This window comes from Cygnus olor, chromosome 5, assembly GCF_009769625.2.
Source record: "Cygnus olor isolate bCygOlo1 chromosome 5, bCygOlo1.pri.v2, whole genome shotgun sequence".
Lineage (NCBI taxonomy): Eukaryota > Metazoa > Chordata > Aves > Anseriformes > Anatidae > Cygnus > Cygnus olor.
This window is the reverse complement of record NC_049173.1, coordinates 57,357,042-57,377,203: the sequence shown is the minus strand read 5'-3', so window position 1 is coordinate 57,377,203 and position 20,162 is coordinate 57,357,042. Positions and strand designations below refer to the sequence as shown.

The 20,162-nt window shown below is 50.8% G+C and overlaps 1 protein-coding gene across 2 annotated transcripts in view; it reads left to right on the top strand.

The window, feature by feature from the left end:
• The first annotated feature begins 4,173 nt into the window (after positions 1-4,173).
• Positions 4,174-20,162, top strand: part of BDNF (brain derived neurotrophic factor) — a 35,216-nt gene continuing 19,227 nt past the window's right edge. Inside the window, exon 1 of one of the 2 annotated variants that reach the window (XM_040558776.1) lies at positions 4,174-4,348. In XM_040558776.1, coding sequence (XP_040414710.1) covers positions 4,346-4,348 — 3 coding nt within the window. In that variant the 5' untranslated portion in view covers positions 4,174-4,345. Of the gene's footprint in view, positions 4,349-5,141; positions 5,166-20,162 lie in introns of those variants that run through there. The other variant, XM_040558780.1, reaches the window with a different exon arrangement.

Genomic DNA, 20,162 nt, shown 5'->3' with positions numbered 1-20,162 from the left:
GTCCCCGCTGTCCCCTCAGCCATGCCTCCTCCTGCTGCAGCCTTCGCTGCTGTCCCCACAGCATGGGTGCAGTGGCTGAGGCGCCTTCCTCCAGCTCTCGGCCCCAACCACCTGTGGGGACGGGAACCTGACGTTACCCCGTCTCACATCAGGCCCGGCTTTCCTGGCGGTGCTGAGCTCTAGCCACCGGGAGCTCTTCCCCTCTCTCCTGCTTTTATCAAGTGTGAAGATGAGCTCGGCACAATTTGTGATTTTTTTTTCAAAGAAATGAAGGCGCAAAATGCCTCCCTAAGGCATTGGCACGGGGTGACGAGCAGGAGAGGACATCGCCCCCGCCAAGGCATGTTTGGAGGAGCCCTCTGGTGCTGCGTGCTCCTTGAGGTGAAAACACAGCAAACGCACCCACCGCAGCCTGCCTACTCCGTAGTATTTCCTGGTATTTTGAGGAGACGGAAAGCAAGCTGAAATGTTCTGGTGCTTTAAAGGAGGACTAAGCATTGGTGGGAGGCTTGTTTAGTATCTGAGTGGGATCATGACTACGATGTTCATCTGCATGTTACCAGCACGGAAAATACGCAATTGGGAGCGGTTTGAAGACGAGTAGGCTCAGGAAGAAAGGGAAACTATTCCAGGGAGGGAGGAGGTAGCGGCTGCTAATGCTTGCAGCATGAAGATCGTGGAAAAGCTGGAGATATCAGACCGGGATAATCTGCAGGAGGAGGAGATCAGGCACAGATCAACACTTTATGGGAGGCTACCCTAAAAGCATTCTGGCAGGATGGCATTTACCCTCGGGGCAGCAGCAGGGCGGGTGCCAAACCCGCCTGTTGAAGCAGCAGGAGGTTACCAGCCAAATGTGCACGCAGTGACCCTGGGGGACCTTTCTTTCAAACGTGCCTTTAGTTTGCTGGCATGTAGAGGAGCTGGCAGCCACACTTCACACCAGTGATGATGCAACGTAGCTCTCCTTTCAGAAGTGTCTCCATAAAGCTGACAGATGCTGTTATCGCCTGGTTCTGCCCGGATCGCCAGCCCCAGTATTCAAGGCGGTTTTTGGGTGATGTGTAAGCGAGCAGGGAGCAGCACGTGCAGAATGGATGCAAGGTGTCTTCCAGCGCGTGCCTAGCAGGGTAGTCATCTGCACGTTGTGGTAGTCTTTCAAGTATGTGAAAAAGCCAACAAATAACAGCTCGCTGCTTCTGCCTGATGCTTGAAGCCAGGGAATGAACATTTGCAGCTCACTTAGGATTTCGGTGCGTTTGGCAGGTTGGTTCAAGGCACCATGACTTTCTAGCAATGCTCCTGCAGTATTCTTCACATTCTTTTGTCTAAGAGAGGGGAAAATGTATGACTGATTCCTGCTTAATTAGGCCTCATCTGCTAAACACTTTTGTCACTATTTACATATGAGTAGTCCCACTGAAGTCAGGTCCAACAGCTGTATACTTCATCTGGTAACAATGTAAATCCAAGATAAACACACTTGGAACAAGAGATGTACATTGCCTTATATGTATGAACTACCTGAATAGAGCAAATGCTGTGTCGTACAATTCTGGCAAGGGCTAACAGCTATCTTGTTTCAACACCCTGTAAGCAGATCACCTGATTATTAGTCTTAAATGATGGACCAAACTCTTCGCACTAGTGCTGACTTTTACTGAAGAGTTATAACTTGCCAAATGAGTAACTTAGATTAATTGTTTGCCCCTATGATAATACGAAAAATAAAAATAAAAAATACTCCCCACATACTCCCATCAAGTGCCTTTTTGTGGCTAGGTGTCCCATGGCCTCGGGATCTATTCTCCTGGAGGTAACAACCAGTCAGGAATGGGACGTAGGGAAAGGAAATGGCTGGAAACTTGATGGACAGCTGGGTTTAATTCTGTCTCAGCCCCTTTCCTCATTCCTCTCTTGCAGGAGTCTCTCTGAACCGCCTGCCAGGGACCCTTCTCCACCACTGTTGTGCATTCACTCATGTCCCATCTTTGGCTCTCGTCCCTCAGAGCAACGTGGGCTGTTCTGTCACCAGTGAGTGTCCGTGCGGGGACTGTGACTGCTCTGTACTACCTCCTTCTCCTCTTCTGCCAAGGAACTTTGCTTTTTGGCATCCCATATCACCCCGCCCATGACCTTTTGTTCTTCCATACACCATATCTCTAGTGTCTTGATTACCGCGCTTGTTTTTTTCATAAGTACTTCAGACTGACATGATTGAGGCAACTAGAGCAAAATCTCCCTTCAGCAAACACATGCTTAATTTGGTCTGATGACTGCGAGATGGGTTATCAGCTGCTGCCTATTCCAGTGAAGTGGGTGGGGTGGGGCTGGATAATCTTAAACAGAAGAGTTCACCAGAAGCTCTTTGAGATAGCTCTATTCTTGCTTGTTGTTCTGTCAGCATGACCCTGCCTTAGTATTCTTGGCAAAGCTCATCCATTTGCTCTGGAACAGGCCTGAATTGACTGTGTGTCCTGTTCTTGCTGTGGGTCCCTCTTAGAAAGCCTTCTGTGGAAGTTTTTAGTAAGTTTAATGTTACTGTGTCATCATAATACTGTGACCCAGCAAAGTTTCCTTCTGGACATCCTTAATGACTGAGAACTTTGCCAGAAAGTGAAAATATCTGGAAGTTAATGAGGTGAGAAGTAGGGGAGGAACAGATAGACTACTTTCTTACAAATGATACAGCTAGAATGACTTTCTGGATGAAAGACTATATTTCTTGAGTTTTGAAGTAGGTAGAATTGTTTATTTGCTTGCTTTAATTGATACTACTTCCTTATTGAGTTGTCTCTACCCAAAAGTGCTGAGGACTCCCTGAAGACAGAAACTTTTAGGGCTCAGATGTGTACTTCTGTGACTTTCTGTCCAAAGCAGACCCCACCATAGTTGTTCTACTCCTTGGAGGGAGAGGTGGCAGCTGTTGGCTTAGAAGGTTGGGAGAAGGCATGGTGTGATGCAGTCCCCCTTTGTTAAAACACTTGTGGGGTGTTTGAAGTGGCATTTAAAAAGTGGTGTTCACAACTGGTACTAACACAATCAGTGCTTCCAACAGTGGAAAGTTCAGTTCCCTGACTGAAGATCAATACTTAAGGATGGGTCTTGGGTGACAAGTGACGGGGTAATCTACTGGGTGCAGCCTTACATCAGCAGCAGCCTTTGGGAGCGGCTCTGCCCGTTGCACACCACACGGGCAGTGTGTGATGCTGACGAAGGGGGTCGGCAGTCCTCTTCTGGGCAGGTCGGCTGGAGACCACTCGACGTGCCTTCTTGCACCTTGCCCCCAGGACGGCCGAGGCAGGAAAGTACCAGCTGTACCAGTCTTAGGGCAGCATCTGCTGGTTATTGCATGGATCAACATAAGTGGTTGTCATGGAAGAGGCTGCTGGCTTTGGCTCCCGGGCGGAGGTACCTGGGGCTCGGGCCAGGGGGGGCACAGGCTCCGCCGGGGGAACGCCCCGCAGCGCCCTGGGAGCAGCCGCCCGGGAGGGAGCGGCACCGGGCGAGGGGCTCCTGCCTCCGCCTTCCCCCCGGTACGGCCGGCAGCCCCCACAAACTTTGCCGGGGCCGCAGGCCGCCTCCGAAGGCGAGGGCGGGCGGGCCGGTGTCGCCCCCAGCCCTCAGCTGGCCGTGGTGGGGGGGACCCGGGGACAAAACAGGGGACGAGAGCGCGGCGGCAGCGGGGCCCGCAGCCCTCCCGGGGTCGGGGGGTGGCGAGGGCAGAGCGAGGAGGGGGCGAGGTGCGGCGGGGACAGGCCAGGGGCTCCGAGAGAGCCGGTCGGGGCAGCGAGCCGCCTCCTCTTGCGGCGTGCAACAAGTCCCTGGAGCTCTCCCCGCGAGGGCGAGCGAGCCCCGGGGCCCCCGATGGGTACTCACCTGCCGGCTCCGCGCCGCCCCGTGTCGCTCGGCCCCGGGTGCGGGCGGGGAGCGGGGCCGGGCCGGGCCGGGCTCTCCCCGGGAACTTGGCGTCCCGCTCCGGCGTGCGGGGGGCGGCGGTCACGTTCCGCGGCGGCAGCCGGTAACCCCTCTCGTTCATTGGGATCACGTAAGAACTCGGAGGGAAACGTGACTCTGAGCTAAGGCGTTTGCGTACGTCTATAGGTTCTTAAAACTCCCTGCCAGCCGCTTTCTGTCTTCTGTAGGCACCAAGGTGGCGGAGAGTTGAAGCTTGCGGATATTGCAAAGGGTTATTAGATTCATAAGTCACACCAAGTGGTGGGCGATCCACTGAGCAAAGCAGAAGTTCTCACATGATGACTTCAAACAAGACACATTACCTTCCAGCATCTGTTGGGGAGACTGGATTTTAAGACACTTCTGTCTCCAGGACAGCAAAGAAACAATGGTGAGTACCAATAAAAAGCCTATTTTTGTAACTGGGGAGAGGGGAAAGAAAAAAAAAAAAAAAAAAGGCTTGCGATGTTGCTTAACAACAGTATCTGGTACCACGGGCTGGGCTGTCTGGCACTTGGCGTGCCGGAGGACGGGACCCGCGGCGGCCGGCAGCACGGCGGTGCGGGCAGCGCAACTTTCCCCGGAACGCTCCGCTGTGGGGCTGCGCCGGGATCCCCGCCTCGGAGAAACTTGGAGCCGCCGAGGAGCGGCGCGGAGCCGGCCGCCCGCTGCCGACGGCTGTCCCCAGGCGGGCCGGGGGCCGGGCCGTGCCCCGAGCCGAGCCGGGCCGGGCCGTGCCGGGCGGGGGCCGGGGCGCGCAGGGGGCGCGCAGAGGCCGCGCAGCGCCGCGCGCTTCACGTGACGGACACGGCGGCGAGGAGCGGCCGGGGCGCGCAGGGGGCGCGCAGCGGCGCGGGGCCGGCGGCGGCGGGGCAGCACCCTGGACAGAGGCGGCGGGGGAGGCCCCGCGCCCCGGCGGGCTCGGGGAGCCGCGGGCAGCCGGTACCGACCCCCCCGCTCCTCACCCCTCCTTCCCGTCCTTCCCATCCCATCCCCTCCCCTCCCCTCCCCGCCCGCCGCCCTCTCGCCCCGCTGGAGCTGGGCGAAGTTGAATTCCTAGCGGTGCGGGCTGGAATAGGAAAAGGAAGAAAAAAAAAAAAAAAGAGTCTTGCAAGCTCCGGGGGTTGGTTTGACGGTGTCAAGTTTGGGAAATGCGAGTGTTTATCGCCACGATCTAGCCACTGCTTGTGGTGTTAGCTGTGACTAAGGTAAGCGGGAGGGTGATCCCCCGGCGGCACCCCTCTGCCTGCTGCCCCCGTCTCGGTGCCGTGGGCACGGGTTCCTGCTCTTTGCCGAGTTTTGGTACCTTTGTGGCTGGGCGGTGTGTGGAGGCTAGCGAAGGTAGGAGCAGCTTGATGAGATTTCACTACGACTTGAGTTAAGTTGTGCCTGATTTAATCTGGGAATCTCGTATCTCGATGTGCGTGTGCATGCTATGGGCAGAGATGCAACCGATCTTTACCTAGATAAGCAGATGCGACGGATTTTTCCCTAGCCGGGGATGGAAGTTGCTTTTGCATAGCTAAAGAGATGCAGCTGAGCTCTAGCTGGCACTATGCACAACTGATCTCGCATAGATAAAGAGACGCAGCCGATCTTTACCTACATGGAGATGAGCCTGTCCCCAGCTTGAGGGATCGCTGATGGCCCCTCTGTGTGTGCGAGCTACGACGGAACGGGAGCGCCGTGCATGTATTGCTGATGATCCAATATCCGCAGCTACTTTGCTATAATTAAAAGGGGGGGGGGGGGGGGGGGGAGGTGTTTGACAAGCCTGAAACCCAAACGCAGCCCCCCCACCTGGAGATCGCTCGGATAAGCTTTCTGCTCATCTCCCTCTCTAGTCTCCCCCCCCCCCCCCCCCCCTTCCTACGTAGAAATGTAGCTAATAATATTTAGTCTCCGGGCTAAAAATAAGCTCTAGAAAGTCAGCAGTTTGGCGGAGCAGCGGCGGTAGCAGCAGTGCTCACAGGTAGACAAGCTCCGGGGGTCTCCGGCTGTGCGCGGAGCCCGTGCATTGATTCCGCCCCCCAGCCACCCTCACCAAACCCGGGGGTGTTTTTGGGGGGGGTTCTTCCCGCGGACGGGGGGGCTCCGAGCCAAGCGGCGCTGCCTCGGCGAGGAGACCCCGTCCCCGTGCCCCCCTCCTGGCCCCGAGGGGCAGCCGAGCCGGGCGGTGCCCCCCTCCCGGGCACCGCGGGGGCGCTCCCTGCGGCACAGCCCCGCGGCCGCCCCGCTGCGGCGCCGGGCCCCGCCGGGGAGGAGGCAGCGATGGAAGGAAGGAGGGATGGAAGGAAGGAGGGAGGGAGGAAGGGAGGGAGGATCCCGCGGCCCCGCCGCCCCCGCCTCCCGCCGGGCTCCCGCTCCGGCTCGCACGTAGCGGCGCCGAGGAGGGAACCCCCCGGCAGGCGGGGAGGGGGCGGCATCCCCGCTGCGCACCCGGGGGCTTTCCCCCCGCGCCCCCCCGCGGCGCCGTTGTCACGGCGACCGCCTCCAACCCCCCCGTGGGCACCGTCCTGCGTGGGCCGGGGATGCCCCCCCCCGAGCCGAGCCAAAATGGAGGTGCTGCGGGACGGCCCCGGGGGGCTGTGCAGGGCGGGGGGCTCGCTGCCCGCGGAGGAAAAGGGCCCTCGGCCGGGCAGGGGCAGGCGCAGGAGCGGTGTATTTTTCCGTTTCCACTTTGAAAACTTGCGTTTGCCGGGATGCCCGGGCTAGGCGCGATGGGAGGCGTTTCTCGGCAGCTCTGAGGCGAGGAGGAACTGGTCGAGAAGAGGCCGGCCTCAGGAGTGTCTGTCGTCGGCAGGCTGGAGCGCACTCAAACGCACCTCCTTTGCGGTCCCCGTGTCACTAAATTCGTACCCAAACGTCCTCTGACCTGTTTTCACTTGGGAAGGAGCCAGGTGGTGCCACTAGTGCCTGAACGCACGTACTGGGGTCTGGTGGCGGTGAGCCCTACCCAAGGCTGTCCAGTCCCCAAAATACACAGCTCTGGTACAGAGGAGGTTGCCAAGGAGCTTCTGTTTATGTGAATTTTCCACTCCGGGGATAATCTTGTATGTCTTCATACACTTTAATTTTACACCCGTTACTTTGTCACCGGCTCTTAAAACCTCTGGGTTCTGATATTGCCCTTCCTGCCTCCGCCGTCTTGTTTGTGCCCAGTTCCAATCGCTCTCTGTGGAGACGAATGGGACGGACGGCTGCTAACAAATGACACGGGGCCGTATTTGGTCACATTTGCTCGCAGTGACTCATACCTTAATCTGCAAGTAGCTTTATTGATTTTAGTACCTAGTATTTCTCCAGGAGCTGTCACCCATTTGGTGGTGGTTCGTCACTGCCGTTCATCTCTTATGGTTATGATAGTGTAAAATGTCCGATCTCCTCTGAGTATCTCTCCGTCCTGCAAAGCTTTGATATGGCAGCCTGTCCTTCTCCTTTTTAATAGTTCTCTGTTTACTTCACCTGATGCCACAAGTGTTGTTTTCAGTGGTTCAGTGACTCTCAGGTGTCTGTGTCCAGCATGAGATGTTTTCCTATGTGGTATTTGACATAGGCCTGATCTTTCCTAAAGTTCTTCATTCTCTGTACCTCTCCATTTGCATAACCACTTGATTTTCAGAGTACTTCAATAATTTTCTAATTTCAAAATGATCTGACAGTTCCCACTACTTATTTCTAGAGGCCTTCCCTGACAGGCCTGGAGGATTGCATAGCATTTCATTGATCCGAGGTGGCTGGATTTGACTTTGCACAGCGAGTCCTTTATTTCGTTTCTTTATCACACCGATATTGTCGAGCTCTCAGAAATGCCCAAAGAAAATGCAGGCTGGCTGCCATTTAGTAACCATGCTCTGCTTCCTAAATACGGTGGCATATGATTGCCCAGCCACGAGAAATTCTGGAAAGGTGGATGAATCCCTAGGGAGAGATTTTGCTCAGTGCTGTAAGTCTTACCATGAATCACTGTAGTAAATCACCACTGAGCACTCTTAAGATGTAGCTGCTAGAATTTTTTTAATCAGGTACACAAACAAAAAGAGCATCCATAAGGTTTCAGGAGATCTAGTTCGTTCTTCTTGCAAAAAAATAGTAATTTCAAGTGCTGTAAACAGTATCTTGTGTAAGGAACAGTACCTCTCTGAAAATCAGCAGGTTCCTTCAGACTTGGCAAACAGGCAGGTAGCACAAGCTGAAAGACGTATGAAGAGGTGCTTTCACAGCTTCCTCCCCTTTGGGCTAACATTAGATGGAGAATGCAGCATTTCTTTTGTTTGTGGAAAAAAAAAACCTTGGATGGAGGCTTGGAAACTGGGGCTAACAAAAACAGGCTCATCCAAGTGGCCCTTAAAATGGGGACAATGGCAGTTGGGGCATAAAGAGCTAGAAAGAAGGAGCTGAGGAACGCAGGTCTGGCTTTGCCATGCTTCTTGCCATTCGTGGTTGGCGAGTCCAGCTAGCAATAGGGACCACAGAACATGGGCAGATGATACATAAACATGAAATACTTTTATGCCTGGAAGTAAGGGTTTTAAACAAATCTGAGCAGCCCGTGTTTCCCTTGCAGGTGGGCTTCCAAATATTTTTACACTTCTTTTCTGCCTCTCTCCCACCTCATTGTTGGGAATGCTGAAGTGCCCTGGCAGGAAGATGTGATGGGACGTCCTGGGGCTCGTGACGAGCTGTTCAGTGCGCAAACCGCCCAACAGCTCCAGTGATCCCTGCGCCCACGCGCAGGCAAGGTGCAGTGCAACGCAGGGCACTTTCTCCCATTCCCTGAAAATATCTCTGAGACATACTCTTGCAAAATTATAGCCAGGAAAACATAACGACTGACATAGAGTTCATATAACAACTGCCCACCCATTTCATTATTTCACAAATGTGTGATTCGTGCTTGTGAGCTGTCACTGTTAACATTTCCATCTGTCTCAATATTGCTTCTATTCTTAGTTGCTATGTGATAGATGTAGGTGTATGAAAAGGATTTCTCCCCCTTCCCTGTGTCATGAAACAAAATAAACGAAAGCCACATATGTGTATCCGTGCCTTTCATGAGGGCAGTAAGAAATACCAGCACCCTGGCGGCACTCCCTCCGTTGGAAGTAGTGGTGGAGTAAGAAACATACGACTGGGGCCTCTGGGTACTACTGCTAGAACACGTACACAACGGGGAGAAACGTAAGTCAAAACCTAACCACAAAAGAACAATAATGCTTTGATCTCCTTTTGAACGTGTAGCTTTAGAGACCTATTTTCCTAATCACATAAGTATGGGAGTAATTTTGCTTATCACGTAATCCTAATTGGTGGTTTCCTGAGGCAGCCTCAGAGGGCAGATAACTGGGACACACTTGAGCATTCAAAGGGCTGGGCCCTTGGCTGTCGGGAGCTTTCCAGACCTGGAGCCTCCAAGGTACTTGTTGCTCGGACAGACAGAAAACTCTCCGCATGAGGCAGGCAAGTCCCCCGTTTGTCCATGCGTGTGTGCCAGCACTGGATGTGACGGGGTACCCGTAAACTCTTGTGGTCTCCTTACAAAATGCACCTTTCAGAGTGGCTAATAGCCACGGCCCACCTCCTGCCCAGCCCCTCGGCGGGGGCTTTGCTGGGGGGCTCAGCCGCTGCGCTCCCCCTGCTCCTCCAGAGGTAAGTGGCTCCCCAGGGCCTCCTGTGGGTGGTGTGTGTGGTGGGGCTGTGATCGGCCGAGGTCTCGCCAGAAGCACCTAAATATATACTTTCTCTTCCGCCCACCTCTTAGTGGTCTGGTCTTTCTTTGTTTTTCTTCCCAAAATAGCGCACACAACCCAAATTTAACAAGCGTAAACCATACACGCTGGCCTCCAATTTATTTTGACATTTGGCAAGAATGATTACGCGACGCGTTCATTAAGTCATAACATTTTCACTGCTTGGCTATTTCAGACCGTTATTGACTGTCGCGCATGTGAAAATAATGAATTTATTTATTTCAAAATGGGAAGTAGACCACAAACCTCTGAACACAATGCGTTGTTTCTGGATGCAATGTACACAGAGACTTTTAGAGGCGTAGGTCTCACCTGGCTGTAGGAAATAATGGTTCCTTTCTGAAAGGGGTGAGGAGGGGTTTATTATCCCCTGAAATGTTTATAGGGTTGTGCAGTGAAGGAGGTCTAGGCAGACAAGTTGTTTCCTTTTTCTTAAACAGAGCCCCTTCCTCCTGACAATCCTTTGTGGGGCTTATGAAAAATGCATTAAACAGTTACGGTAATAGATAATTAGATGGACCAGCTAAAAGCAATATGAAAGGGGGCTGGTAGCACAAGGATTACAGAAGGTGTGTGGGCATTTTGACATCCAGAAAACATTATAGATCTGGTCTCAGCTACCTCAGTCTCATGATGATAATTAAGAAATGTGGGTGTAGAAAAGCTATTCGCATGGTTAGGTTGGATTATTGCTGCAGTTCAAAACACAATTGGCACAGACACCCACATTGGACATGATTGCCCTTTGATGAGGCAGATACTGACTTTTTAAAGCTGACATAGTTAAAATTATGTCTAAAGTTTATGGGGCCACAAGCTTCTGACTAGATTCCATTATTATAACAAATTGTAACACACAAGCTGAAGCACTTTAAAAGGAAAAAAAAAAATGAGGAACGTTGAGGAGGAAGGGACCCTGGCAGTGAGAATGCTTCAGGATTTAACCCTTCTCTCATCTGTTCAGCAGAGCAGAACATGGGTGATGTCCAGAGGGTTTGCTTCATGTGAGTTTCATATGCATTTCCATACATCCTCTTCAGAGACAGGCTAGAGGGAAGGCCAGCCAAGCTGGTTCCTTGTCTACTTCATTGTTAACCCAGAGCATAAATCTGGCTCCTCTATGGCTTGTGTGTTGTGTGGCAGATCTTTGCAGTTCTTTTGCCTCAGTTTGTTCATCAGCAATACAGATGTGTTACAAAACTCTTACCCGAGCACTAAAAAGATGAAAAATACCACGGATGGGAAAAAAAAAAAAAAAGTTCAAGATTCTTTATAAGTAGATTTTTTTTTTTTTCAAAGACATGAATGCAAATGGAAAGAGAGTGATGGAGACTGTCTGGATGGGGTCTGTTAGTGCATAGGATAGGACATAACAGTATAGCTTGACCTACTCACTCTTGCAGGGTGTTATCTCTCTGTTAGAGACGCTAAACGTGTGCAGATATGGAAACTTCAAAATATTGACTTCAGGCCTGATCCTGCTTTTGGGTGTATTTACTCTTTTGCGCACTTGACTCTTTAAAACAACAGCAATGGATGAAGGTTACACGGTGGCCCAGTGGTCATTCCATACTTATCACTTAACTGCCATTCAGTTTTTCCCTGAGGAACCAGAAAAAGCCACATGTTGATGAGAGAGACAGATCTGCAACAGCACCTGACACTTCAAAATCATCTCTTTTCCAAAATCTTCAACGCAGTCTCAGTTCTATATTGTTTGACACTGTGCTCAAAGAGGCTTTCAATATTTCCCCATAAAACTATCATCAAAAACTTACAATGATGTCTGATATAATATTCAGATGCAAAACTAAATTTACAATGAGGACAATGGATTTCAGGCAAACAGGTGGTTACTAAAAAGAAAAAAAAATCTGACAGCAAATACCTTTTGAAAACTGACCAACTCTACTGAGAATGGGATGCGGTGAAAGTCATGAACGGGGTCAAGAGAATGGAGCTGCCGAGGTAGTTAGTTGGCTCTGTCAAATAAATGTTCATTCACATCTGTTGAAAGTTTATAAAACCATCTGAGAGGATATTTGGCTGAGTTTTGTAAACAGATATCTGATAAAACAGAATTGGCCAAGAAAAAAAAAAGCCCTAATAGTTTTAAAGAGAGGCTAAATTCTAGTTTTGGAATTTTCCAGTGGATGACAATGTATCTCAAACATCCTTTGCTTCTGTGCATGCCCCTTGCTGTAGCCTGAAGTGTGATACCGCTTATGCTATTGTTGAAATTTTATTGCATCAGAAGGGATAAAATGAATAATGTATCTATTGGCTATAGAAAGACATCCACACAAGGAGTGAATCTTACAGTATTTCCCATATCAGTCTCTTTCTGTGTCCCAAATTTGGTTTACCAACTAAGTTATTCTAAGTCCTTATACCACACTCATCCTTCATCGTGGTATTTGAACACCTTTCTAAGTGACATGACTAATATCTGCCACATGTTTTGCACTCATCCTTTCCCAAGGGAACTAATGCTTCAAGTCTAGTTTTTTTTCCTTGGCTTTTCTTGCTGTGCATCGGTCTCTCATAAAGGTTGGGGTGGTGTGAGAGGTAAGAATTTCATCATGGATTCACCCGATTCTTCTCTTTCCCCTGGTGCTTGCCGCTACCTCAGCCGTCCGTCACTCTATCCACCACCTATTCCCCAGGCAGATCTGATTCTCCTGCTTTTCCCGCCCACCACCTGTTGTTTGCCTGCTCCCAAATCCTTCACCTAGACTCAGTCATCAGCTGATCTGACCACGGTCATAGTCCAGGATACCCACTGCTGTTCTTAGCTCTTTTTTTTTTTTTTTCTTTTTGAACTCTTTGAAAGATCCCAGCTTCTCTGACTTCAGAGAGGCTTTTGTTCCCCAGTCTATCGCCTTTGGCACCAAATAGTTATTTTTATCATCCCATCAAAGATCTCCTGCAGCATTCACTAAGGAAAATTCTGCTAGCTCACAATTTTTAGGGAGCCCAAAGCGACCAAAATATCTGACAAGAACGCTGAGCCTTTTTTTAAGGCAAAGCGAGAAAGTTAATTTTAAATGGTGAGAATGTCATAATCGTTTATCCAGAGGGATTTTCCAGACAAAGTGGGGTGGAAATTCAAGCTCTCACAAGGCACGTGCTTCAGGGCAGAGGAGAGACGGAGAAGATGGACTTTCCACATTTGTTTTCTGCTGGGTTCGCCCCATCCCCTGGCACGCCAGCCTGCCCCAGAGCAGCAGGGCAGGACAGAGGCGATGTACTGCCGCCTCCACCACCACCAGAGGCCATTTCACCAGCTGCTGCTTCTGTGTGACAGCTGCCCGGGGCTCTGATTAGCAGCACGGCTTCCAGCTCGCCTTTGCCAGGGCTGTAAACGCGAGGCTTGTGTGTGTGATGCCAGTTCCCTCTCAGAAACTGAGAGTCGGGCAGGCTTCAGCGCCTGTTCCCCCAGGACGTACTGGGGATGATGCAGACACAGTGCTGAGACTCGTTTGGATCTGTTTGCCTCTTTGTTTCCCTCAATTTGAATTTCCAACGTGGTTTTCAGGCTGGGATGGCAGCAGAGCCCACATGTGACCCCCTAGGTGCCCTGCAGGCCAGCCCTTCCCACGAAGCCCACGGTTGCCTTCGGCTCCCAGCGCTAATTGCAGGGGACGCTAATGCCCTCCTGCCCCGCAGCAGCCTCTCCCTCTCCAGTCTGGCTACAGAGCTGTCAGTGGCTGTGGGTGACAGCCCAGACAGGGAACAAGGGCAGGGGGACTTTAACTCCTTCTGTAAAGAGGCAACTCTTCTGTAAAGAAGCAACCCATGTCTCTTGGACATAGGCACTTTGGAGACTTCGTGGCTCGGAGGGCTGGGACCACTGCAGTGGTGCGACGGAGCCATGGCCATGAGCCCTCCCTGTGCACCCCGGTACCACTGCCATGGTGCAGGCCTGCTGGCCGTGCCCTCAGATGGGATGCTCTGCAGCCACAGCTGGGGCAATTTGCCTTGGTCTGCTTCATGGCCACTTGGCCATGATACTTGGCCAGAGGCTACGATAGCACAGGTAGGGAAGGGGTAGGAAAGGAAAGTTATAGGGTTGTATGTGTCCCTGGCAGGCTGACGCCGGGTCGCAGCATCTCCTGGGGCAAGCCGGCCATGTGGCCGGGGGTGTCCAGACAAGAGGGCAGCAAACCCAGCTGTAAAACGAGCATGTTGTCATTGTGCCTCCCAAACTCCGACAACCGCTCCAGGTTTCTGGCAGTTAACGGGGCCTACGTTAAGAAACTAATCAGAAACAAGCCCCTAGATTATACCAGTTCTTACTCATTTTCTTTTATCTCAATACAGCTCCTTAAAAGAATATTTTTAATGGATCTTTTAAACATTTCTAGTAAGAGGCAATAGATAAAATGTCATAATTTCCATATGAAGGAGTTTCTGTCAGTGCAATTCCTTTCTAAAAAGCCATTTTACCCTAATATGGTCCCAAAGTTTAAGTAACATATTCTGTCGCAATGACTTTTGCATCAAAACAATTTTTCTGTTTCATATCCAAGAAAAAATGTTGAATATTTAAATTCCGTATCCTTTTTGATCTTAATTCCCATCACAGAAGAGCTCTTTAGGCCTCATCAATGTGCTCTAGGTACAATATCAGAGTATATTTTTCATATGATGGGATCTAACCCAAATTAGGAAACCAAAGGGGAACACGCTATACATGCCTGGAAGGGAAACGGATTCTGCTCCGAGCATGGAGCAGGGTAAAGCATCAAACAGAAACGTAACAAAAATATAAAATAATGGTTTAAATTCCTCGCCGCAGAATCCTTGCTTAAAACCTAGCACTGGGCTCTGTGCTGGTTTACACACTTTGCATTCCTGCTGACTTCAGTGGTGTTTATATTCAAATAACCAAAGGCACAATAAGGCCGTGCACGACATCATTGGATTGTAATGAGTTATAGCTGATTAAACAGGATAACTAATGGAAAACAAGGAGGTGTTTAAAGGCACCACTCCTTTGCAATCATTTGCTTTTCAGCTGTGTAAACTCCACAAAAAATAAAGAGTGTCCAGGAAATAAATGCTGATAAGGTTGTTTGAGTTTGTACCCAAAACGCATGGGACCTCAGCCTCAGGTGTCCTGCCGGAGCAGGGGCTGGATTTCACTTCAGCCCTGCACATGGGGTGGCGACACGGTCTCGTGGAGGCCACATCCTCCCTTTTGAGAAGAGGCATCAGGCTCGAGGAAGGCTATTTAAATGCAGCTTAAAAATTCGCGCTGGTTTTCTGGTTTAGCACTTCTGGACTTTCAGACCTGGAGTGGCTGCACATCTGTCCCGTGCTCCTGTCTCACCTCTGGGCGCCCGTCACCGACAGCCCAGCACCCACGGCCGGGCCTTCAGAGCCGCGCGTCCCTGCCATTAATCTCCCAGGCGGAATGCAGCAATGCTTGTACGCCACATGGTTCCAGTTATTAAATTAGCAGAAGATTAACAATCCCAAGTGTTCAATAAACAGAAAAGACAGCAAACAAATGAAATGCGTTAGTTAAGGGAAATTTTGGCTTTAATGCAACTAATCCAGCGTTTGTGTCGTGAACCACAAGTCGCGGTGACTGGGGGAGGAGGAGGACGTGATGTGGTCTAGGTTTTGCTGCTAGGACCCAGGTTTTACTGCTGAGCTGATGATTTTACATCACGATTAGTAAAAATGTCTACTGCTCCTCAGCTACTTCTCTCTTTAATGCTCTGTTTGTTAACATGGAGAATATTTTTACCTCTCGAGGTGCTTCTTAGGTGAAATAATTCAATAACCTGTTTTAAAGGGCATCACCTTGGGGCAGTAAAGCTGTGCGGCCCATACCTGATGAGCTGGGGTCTGATGTCAGAGGAGAGGTTTGCTGCCTAAAGCCAAGTAACCACACAGGGGCATTTGCAGTGTGGCCACAGAGGTTTCACTGAGGTTTTGGGGCTGGCTTACTTTCAGGATGTATCCAAAATAAGCTCTCCAGAGTTACAGACTGAGTAGGGTTTGGTGAGGCAAGTACATGCAGTCAGGTCAGACAAGGTGCCTGGCTAAGTTTTACATGCAGTCAGGTCAGACAAGGTGCCTGGCTAAGTTTATTAAACCTCTGGAAACTGATCCCTTTAAATATTAAAAATAATCCGCTGCATTGCATCTAATCGAAGCACAGTGAGTATGTCGAGGAAAGGAGAGATGACTCAATCCCAGCACCTTTCACCCACATGCGCACCACCGCTTGCTGATCCCCTTCCAGCGCAGGGCTCCAGTGGCTGGCTCTGTCACAGGAGCGTCCCCGGCCATCTCGTCTCACTGCCCGCGGCTCTGGTTTCTCCCAACCCCAGGAACCACATGCTTCTGGCCTTCAGGGGTGGAGGAGGTTCTCCTTCCCCTTCCCACACCACCGTGGAGCCTGCCTCCTGCCATTCCTGTCCCACTGTTGGGGTGGCTGTGCCCGGCCAGGAGGCACACTGATGGGGCACGTGTGCACTGCCACCACCACGTGTGACTCGCTCTCAGTCTCATCGCCAACCGATGCCAGCAGAGGCACCTGCACAGGGGGGCGAGGCACGGGTGCAGCAGGGGCGAGCTCCACAGCAAGTGTGGTCACGAGCAGCTTAATGCCTCTCCGCATGGCGGGCGCGTGCACTTCCTCATCGGCAAGGAGCTCATCTGCACCTACCACAGAGCTTTGTTACTGCAGCAGTTCTGTGCACGTAAATTGCACTGAAATCCCTGACTAGGAGGCATGGGATAGGATCCAGGGTACAGATCCCCCGCGCGATGGAAAACTGGCATACCTTTAGCAGACATGAGAAGAGACCAATTACTCTAATTGTTGGTTGGAGTTTTTTTAATTTGCTTTTGCTGTAGCTGCAGGGTGATGGCGCCGAGCTATTAGGTGATATTTTCTCCAGAAAAAATGTTGTGGTTTCAGTCCCAGTGATTGAAAGGGTGGATTTTGCTGCTTTGTCCTGTACACACACAGCCTGAGAACCGCGTCTAATGAAAGATCTTTGATTCTGCATTCCCAGCTTCACTGTTTCTCGTAATGCTCTCCCTGCTAAAACAAGGCTGAAGCACCTCTCTGCGGACGTTGCTCACCGAAGGTGAAATTTCACTTGGTGCTGATGGTGAGCACCCCAAGCTGTTGGGGGCACGGCAGCCCGGCCACCTGGCAGGCCGCAGCCACAGGGCCAGACGTGGGGTGAACCAGGAGGCCGAGAGACACATGGGGTTCCCAGTGAGCGGTTGGGTCCCCAAGGGTGCTGAGGGCTCGCTGGTCCCACTGGTGTCAGCAGGGTGCATGAAGGGCTCCGGGGCATGCACCGTGATCGCTGAATCATCAGAGTGGCGTCACGGCTCAGTCACTGTCTTACGAACGTGATACGCCTGCAACCTCCAATCGTGTTTATAACTCATTGCAATTCTTAGCATTGCTTGAGTTGGAAAAGTTTATTTCAATGAACTTTCCAGTCTTTTAATGTGAAAAAATAGCAAAGATAGGTAACTAGGAAACATGAATAAACATAATTAAACATAAAATACTTGTAGTGATATAAGAACTGACCTCAGGCAATTAAAATTATTAATAGAAAAAATACTCTAGTGTCAAAACCCGAGCACATCAACATCATTCTCATTTGTGTAATCAGGACTAGTTTATATTTCCCGACAACCAAGTGAGAGGGAGTCTAAGTTGTAGCTTCTTGACCTTTTTCTCTTTGAAAAACAGGTTGAGATACTGTGTTAATGAAACAGGGAGTGTAAAGATACAGTTGTGGGGGTAGGCTGAAGCGCCTTTTGTGTATTGACCAACTGTGGACCTTTTAAGAAGTTTATTCTTTTCTAATATTGACTTTTTTATTGCTTCTCTTACAATTGCAATGGGGGAATTTAAGAGCCCCACAAACTACTTTATCATACAATTAGTTTATCAGTAAATTTGGACCTTGTGCATCAATCACTATAATGCATAACCTCCACTGAGACAGAAACCAGATGTGCGTGCTTCTGCTTTGCTCTTTGTAGTATCTACGGCATCGTTAGTGCCTATGCTGTAGTTTAAATTGAATTCAGCAAAAAGCAATGGTCCTACCCCCCTACAAGCAGTCTGATACTGCTGCAGGGATAAATCAACATTATATTGATTGACAACTCTTAGTTGTACTATTTCTTACTCGTTCTCTGTCGCTGTATGGAATAGGGTGAAGTGTAATTGGTGCATGCAGAAAATAATTTTAACCAGTTAGGTGCAGGAAGAAGAGGCTCAATGTCACAGTGGGCATGCCACGGTGGGGACACCAAGAGGCTTGATGCACCGAATTCACCCAGCTGAAATAACCAGAGACGTGCAGCTGCTCCCCACCGTGCAGCCCACACTGCCGCACTCCTGCCGAGCACCACCAGGCTCTGGTGCCCACAAAGCCCAGCTGGGGCTTTGCACCCGTGGCCGGACAGCAGGCGTCCTGCAGAGAGAGGTGCAATGGGAGCAGTCATCGTGGGGCGCCTGGGGACCTCTGATCCTTGCGCATGGATTGGGAAGGTGAGGGCTTGTGGACACCTCTAAGCCCCACGGGCATCCTGTGGAACAAGAAGTTGCGCTCTGACTAGGGAAGTGTCTCCCCGCGAGGATTATTGGTTGCTTCACAAACTAGTGCCATGTGGGCCCAACCTTGTGGGGCTCACTCGTACAAAATTCTCCTTGAAGTCAACGTCTAATTGAAAAATATGGAGCCCAGATTGTATGTGCATTAAAATCCAGGCAGATCATTATTTACACTACTTTTTCATTTTCCCAGTAATCAAGCACTGGCTGGTAATAATCCCCCACGGGCTGATTATACCGGCAAGATAGAGCAGCTCTCTGACCACACCTCTTCCCCAGGAAGATCTCGGTACCAGGGCGAAAGGCAGCGTGTTCACAGTGGAGCAAAATGGGAATTTCAGTGTACAGTTGCCTGGAACTGATGGTTTCCATGTTCTCAGCAGAGCAGAGCTGCAAGCGTGTACCACGGCAGTCCGTAACATGCTTCCTTTCCAGAATTAAAAAACTTGCTCTGATTGCAAGCAGACTCTTTCTGAACACGGGCTGTCTTCCTCGCTCCTGAGAGCCAGTCAGCAGATGCTTCAGTGTCTCTAAAGCATGACACTCGCTGCTGCTCATCTGCATGTCTAGTGTGCGAGGAGACAAGTCCCTCCTCCAGGAATAACATGTGTGCGGTGTATTACATTGCAGCTAATTAAAGTAGCCCCTGCTGCTGTTCAACTCGACTGGTAGATCATTCAAATATTTGCAGGCGTCGTCTTATGAACACAGAATATTAAAACTCTGACGGCTTGGTCTTCTCACAAGGCAAAAAAGCAGCTTAAAATGTGCAGCCCTGGGTGAAATCAGGCACCATGGTAATACAGTTGTACCTGGAAAGCTGAACGGTGTCACGGAAGGAAGTCCAAGGCTATAAAACAAAATGCATGCAGCAACTTGGCAAGTTCCAGCTACGATCCTCTGGTTTGAAACCATGCTCAGAGATCTGCCTTGCAGCACCAGTGAGAGATACGCGGTTATACAGGTATATAACAACGGGAAAAGAAATGGCTGGTACCTTCCTAATGTCAGGATTTGAACACTACAGAGGCAGCCAAGCAGGACTGGGCCTGAAGAGCCCCCATTCTTAGCACCTACCTATCAGACAGCGAGAGCTGGGTGCGATTTCCCTGGATCAGGCTGCCAGCGGGGTCTTTGAGAAGCTACCTCTTTTCTTGGGAATGGACTGGCTTTGGTCTGGAAAGCGTGGTGACAAAGAGGTGGAACTGTCTTCCCCCCTCGGGGACACTTGCCGTCCAAACACGCGAAACCAAACCCCCAAGTGCAAGGAGGATGGTGTCCTGGTACCCAAGCATGATTTTTAAAGAAGTTCTTAAAGCTGCAAAGGATATTAACCATCAAGATTGTTTCCCTTAATATATATTAAAAGCTGTTTTATATGGGAGGCCTTAGGTGTACTCAAATTTCAAACGCCTGGGATGTTTTACGACTTTACTGATCTCATAAATGCAGGTGTTTCATAGCAAAAGCACACGGGCAATCAGACCGTCTGAAGGCAGCAATGAGTTGCACACATTTCTCCCAGGAGAAATAAACGGGCGCGAGATGGATGGGCCTTGGGCATGGATTGCATCGAGAGGGCCCGTGGGCGCTGCTTGCCGTGCCCGGCTGGCAGAAGAGCCCGGCACCGCCTGGCCCTGGCAGCCCCGGTGGGGAGCGTGCCACGTCTCTGTCTTTACCGAGATCGGATGGAGCCACTCAATCAGGGGCTGCCATTATTGCCTGCGCCGTGCAGTTTCCACTATCAATAATTCACCGGCCTTGCGGTGCAGGCAGGAGGGGCCCGGGGGGCCGGGGGCTGCGCACGGGGAGCGGGCATCGCGGCCGCCCCTGCCTATCCCGGC